A 6,000-nucleotide genomic window follows, 5' to 3' on the forward strand; every position below is an offset into this window, starting at 1 on the left:
GTGACTGATCTGTATAACAGATATTAGACCTAACATTAAGAAAAAGGACATGAAAGCCATACCAGTACCATTAAATTGAACTGAACAAGCTCAAACCAGTTCACTCTGTTTCTTTCATATGGTCTAAGCATAAAGCCAATCTACTAATTTGCAATCTTAATTGCAACTGTGTTGTGAATCTTTGCATTGGTCCATTTTTAATTATTCCTTCTATTTGTATTTATTTCCCTTTTTCTGTCCTTGTTAACAATTATTCTGGTAGTAACTACCAGGCACCTCTGCTGCTTTTACCTGAATTTCTCCTTTCTTCTGTATTGGTCCATACTGTATCAAATTCCACTAGTGTTGCTTGCTTCAGGCAATAGAAATATATATGGAGCAGGGATATGTCAGTCAGGTTATGTGGAATATAATTTGCTGTTTTGATGGTTTTGTTTTTTTAACATGAGAAATCATACCCCAAATTACATTTTGTAAGAATAAATTTCCACTTGTATATTTCCTTAAAGTTGTACTAACCCGAAGTTAATAGTTGCCCCAAGATTGTGGCTTCTAAATTTGGGATGATGGGAGAATAACTGTTAGTGTAAATATGTTAGTTTTTTCCCCACCCCAAACATGATTTGGACTTCAGAGGAATATTATGGGAAGCTGGTGATTCAGGATATTGAAGACCTTAATGTAGAACATTTGTTGTTCTTATTGGTTTCAAGAGTTTATTACAAAGTCTAGTATATATTAGGAGTTACTATGATTAAATTGCCACCTGGTAGTCTTTATAGAGCAGATGCTTAATTTTTAGAGCATTTTTCTATTTTCCAGCCTTTGCAAAATGTTAGCACAGTGCTGCAGAAGCCTAATCCTCTCTATAATCAGAATACAGATATGGTCCAGAAGTCAGTCAGCAAAACCCTGCCCTCTACTTGGTCTGACCCCAGTGTAAACATCAGCCTAGACAACTTACTACCTGGTATGCAGCCTTCCAAACCCCAGCAGCCATCGCTCAATACAATGATTCAACAACAGAGTAAGTTACTGCAAGACATCCCATTTCTTTGTGTACTTGTAATCCTTTGCCCTTATGCCAGGACTACTTCAAGCCATGAAATAAAACTGTACTGAAAGCAACTGTGTATTCACTTAAGATTTTTTTCACATAATACCTGGTATCCCTCCTGGCACACTGAAATGCTTTGTATTCTGCTCTTGACATGCTAACATTTTTTGTATGGTGGTGAGTTTCGGGAGCCTGATCACTAAAATAAAAGTATTTGTTGAGAAAAAATTTTTAATATAGGCAGATATGTCAAGAAACAAAAATCATCTGAACTCCATCATCCAGGGATAATCACCATTAATTCATATTTCTTCATAGTCCATCTTTTCTAACCACATTTTTAATACTTGAGATCATTCTGTCTATATTTTGTTTCTTGCAGTTCATATTCAACATTATTGTTTTTTCTGTGTTGAATATTCTTAAAGAAAGAAAGCGTGATTTTTGGAACTTTACAGTTATCCATCATATTAGTGTGCATTTCCTCTATTGTTGGTTATTTCAGTTTCCAGCTTTTTTCCTATTTTAAATAACTCCATGGTTTTGTATAAATCTTTTTACTTATGATTTTTTCCCTTAATGTTCTAAAAATAGAGCGCATCAAAGGATATAAACTTTTTAAGGTTTTTGATACACAGTAGCTCTTGACAACTTGTTAGGTCGGATTCAGTAATAGATTTTATAGGAATGGTTTTAAAGTGCCTGATGTTTTCCGCCAGCCCACTCTTAACTGTTTCTACATCTTGGGGAAATCAGAGCTAACAGCCACTGAATATTTCTCAAGAGTAAACAATACAAGTTAATTGACTTATAAAAAATCACTATAAAGTAATTTTATTGGAGCTTACAAGTATTGATGGTCAGGAAGATTGTATTATTTTTCTGCTCTGTGAATCTAAGAATTCAGTGTGATAAAGTTCTTTTGTCTCTTTTCTTCTGTTAGATATGCAACAGCCTATGAATGTGATGACCCAAAGTTTCGGAGCTGTAAACCTCAGTTCTCCATCAAACATGCTTCCTGTCCGGCCCCCAACTAACCCTCTGATGGGGGGACCCATGCCTATGAGCATGCCCAGTGTGATGACTGGCACCATGGGAATGGCCCCTCTTGGAAATAGTCCAATGATGAACCAGAGCATGATGGGCATGAACATGAACATAGGGATGTCAACTGCTGGGATGGGCCTGACAGGCACAATGGGAATGGGCATGCCCAGCTTAGCCATGACTTCTGGAACTGTGCAACCCAAGCAAGATGCCTTTGCAAATTTCGCCAACTTTAGCAAATAAGAGATTGTAAAGGAGCAGATTGAATGAAGGATTTTTAGTGGTGCAGATAGGTGATGTTGGGATGGAAAATGCTAGTCAACTCCCCTTTCTTTCATCAGTTAATTAAAATAAACCTACATTAAGAACCAAAAAGGTTGTTTTATAAAAGCGAAATATCTAGTATTTCAGATGGCCAGGCAAGGGCGCTTCAGATGAGGCAGTCAGAATCATTTTTCCCAGTGAGACTAGACCACAAATGGGGTAGTGAGACCACTGAAAGCCTTTATAAATTGAGGAGCCCATTTTAATATCATAATATGTGGGAATACTAGAATAGGGCTGAATAAATGTGTTTGAATCTCTAATTTTATACTTTTCTTTTCCTGAAGAACTTGATTTTTCCGTCCCTGAATTGCCTTGTCACAATTGGGTCTGTTCCTTTTACTACCACTCTTGAGTCCATATATGAAATCATTAAAGTTGGATGATCAGTTTTTTATAAAAATATATATTTTTGTCCAAAAAAGGCATACATATGTGATTATGGCTAAATCAAAGGTAACTGGAATGTATATACTTTTGCTAATGTTCCAGCAATACTGCTATTATACTATCCAAATTTTTATTGTAACAAAACCTCTTTAAGCAATTGGTGATAGCTATGGGACTTTTCCCATTTCTTCTGCTATAATTATCCTGTGCAGAACTCGGAAAAAAAATTTTTTCAGGACTGCTCTATGGTTTCCTTTAAAAGAAAAGAAAAAAAAACCTCCAGTATTTTTATTTTTCTTAGCAGTCATTATTTACACTTTGCAGTGATAACTTGGCAAGGCTTCCTTCTGTGTTTATTCCTGTAGCCACCATGTAATAGTCAGGAACAGTCAAAAAGAAAAATATTTATTTTTTTTTGGTGTCTTTTCAAAAAATTTTTGAAAAGGGTAAAAATCCATTAAGACCTTAAATATAAATGTTAGAACTCAACACTGTTGGCTTTTAGATTTTATACAGTATTGTTTTGGTTTTGAGTGTATATAATATGGCATTAGCAATATGGTTCCAATAGAGAGGAGTTAAATATATATATTATTAAAGGAGACCTGTAGCAGTCAAAGATTTTATTGATTTAATGGCAAATAAAGGAACTTAATTAAAATGTTTTTGTTTTCCTGCTGTAATTCTGCATTAAGGTCACATGAACATCATGATTCTAGAGTTTGGAATGCAAAATTGTTTCACCCTCAAGCTGGGAATATTTTTTAAAATAAATACTATAATATAGGCATCAAATTATTACCTCCCCACTTTGTGTTGAAATTTTTTTTATTAAATTGATAAAATTTTGTTTCCATTGTATTCATAATATAGTTCTGTTATACATAACATTAAAATGTTCATTAAAATCAATGTTGAACTGCTTTTTCCTTCATTATGTTAGACATTAGAGACCGTTTGGGGAAAAAATAATTATAATTTGGGCAAAGTAATTTTTATAAATAATTTAAAATTATTTAATGGCTTCTCTATTCCTTCCTATCAGACTCTGCTGTTAGGAATTAAAAATGAAGCAGCAGAGATATCCTGACCTGCTCCATTCTTGCTAATGTTCCATCTACAACATTTCTAATTAGGCAGAAATTCATGTACTTCAGCTAAGTGGTAATGAAAAGTGATTCATTTGCTGAATAAGAGATGAGAGAGAGTGTAATTAGCTGACTGTGGTTTTTAATCTTTCAACAATTCAATGTGTTTAAATTAGTTTCAAAGAATAGGAGCTTTCAAGTGTTGTTACTTCAGAGCAATCAAGCCAGGCTCTGGTGGCCGCTTGGAGAATATCTTCACTGATATTTAAAACCCGCAATCTTAAATGAATTTTTTCTTTAAATTGAGATGTATGGCATCACCTTTTCAAATATGTATGGTTCTTAAAGGAAATAAATATTTTGTTTCTAAACTTTCGTGTTTAAAATTTCTTTCTAATAAAACATTTATTTCTAAAGCATTTTCTTTACTGCTCTGCCTTCTTCCAATGTTGTATTCTGAAGACAAAAGGGAACCCCGACCTTAGTTATTACTGTACCTCAACATACAGTCTGCTGTCTTACAACTATTTTTTGTTTCAGAGCCCATGAAAGAAGAAAACAAGAATTGCCTCATTGGGGTTCCATTCAATTTAATGACTTTTCTCTGAAGGGGTTATTAAGTGATACCTAAAGAAAGGTCTGAATACCCCAAAATAGTTTGGAGCTGGCAAGAAAATACTCTTCTTTAATAATCAGTTGGGCTCCCTTTTGCCCATCCTGTACCTCTTTCCTTTTTCAATAGCTTCTCTGTTGTATCTGTTTTTCATTTTGCCTACTATTTTGGGGAGAGAAGGGGAATTAGTTAACTGTTCTTGCAATTTACATATAATGTGTGAATCTCCCCTGCCATTCCAGATTCATTTTTTTCCCTCTTAAAATGTTCTTTACTTCTCTGATATGATCTTCAGGAACCATAAATAGATAACAGTGTTCTTGTACAGTACTGGGGATGTCTACTTTTTTGTTTAAAATAAATTGCCTGAATGATACCCATAATGCCATTAGTTAGGAGCTAGTCACTAATAAGTTGAGGCCTATAGTTAACATATTTGGAGGGAAGGGTTAATACCTTTTTCTTCTCAGATATTTTTGAAACACTAAAATAAAGTTAACTGTCCTAAGCACAGAACACACAGTAAATAGATTTCTGAAATAAACTGGCTTTGTGTTTCAGCTCTCCTGGAAGACAGCACTGCATTGTGGAAAGAGCATGGACTTGGAAGCAGACAGATGTAATCCCATTTCAAGCCCTCACTGTGTGACACCTTGATCAATTGATCTGACTTTTCTGGGCCCTAATACATTTTTTCTAAAATTAACTTAAAGTCTGGAAGTGTTGGATAATTAAAATAAGTGAGATGAGCAGCACTGACATATATGCTGTAAATGTTTCTCTGCCTCTCATTTTTATTATTTATGCAAATGTGCTTACATATCAGGAACTTCCTATGTGCCAGTCCTGTGCTAACCGTTTCACATGCATGTCATTTAATCTGCACAGCAAACCCAAAATCCTCATACTCCTAAAAGTGTAGTTAAGAAAGCCTGAGAGGGACTTCCCTGGTGGCGCAGTGGTTAAGAATCCACCTGCCAATGCAGGGGACACGGGTTTGAGCCCTGGTCCAGGAAAATCCCACGTGCTGTACAGCAACTAAGCCCATGAACCACAACTACTGAGCCTATGCTCCAGAGCCCGTGAGCAACAACTACTGAGCCCGAGCACCACAACTACTGAGCCTGTGCTCTAGAGCGCATGAGCCACAAATACTGAGCCTGCATGCCACAACTACTGAAGTCTGCATGCCTAGAGCCTGTGCTCCGCAACAAGAGAAGCCGCCACACCGCAATGAAGAGTAGCCCCTGTTCGCCACAACCAGAGAAAGCCTGCGCACAGCAACAAAGACCCAATGCAGCGAAAAATAAATTAAAAAAAAAAAAGTTTAATAATGAAAGCCTGAGAGGCTGTTACTAAGCTGATTTCTAATTGAGGATTTTCCTATCTGCCTGTATTTAATTCTACTTTTTTTTAACCGATAAGCAAATTGTAAACAAACTGCTTTGTGAATGCATTGACTCACTTATACTTACCACATT

At 35.6% G+C, this 6,000-nt stretch overlaps 1 protein-coding gene across 4 annotated transcripts in view; it reads left to right on the plus strand.

Moving 5' to 3' along the window:
- CLINT1 (clathrin interactor 1) overlaps positions 1 to 4,277 on the plus strand; it is a 66,655-nt gene extending 62,378 nt beyond the window's left edge. For 2 of the 4 annotated variants that reach the window (XM_059062912.2, XM_059062913.2), the window contains 2 exons: positions 823 to 1,027; positions 2,001 to 4,277. In XM_059062912.2, the coding sequence (XP_058918895.1) occupies positions 823 to 1,027; positions 2,001 to 2,347 (552 nt within the window). In that variant the 3' untranslated portion in view covers positions 2,348 to 4,277. The remainder of the gene's footprint in view (positions 1 to 822; positions 1,028 to 2,000) is intronic. The other 2 variants (XM_059062914.2, XM_059062915.2) reach the window with 1 other exon arrangement.
- The last annotated feature ends 1,723 nt before the right edge of the window (positions 4,278 to 6,000 follow it).

This window comes from Kogia breviceps, chromosome 4 (genome assembly GCF_026419965.1).
Source record: "Kogia breviceps isolate mKogBre1 chromosome 4, mKogBre1 haplotype 1, whole genome shotgun sequence".
NCBI classification, from domain to species: domain Eukaryota; kingdom Metazoa; phylum Chordata; class Mammalia; order Artiodactyla; family Physeteridae; genus Kogia; species Kogia breviceps.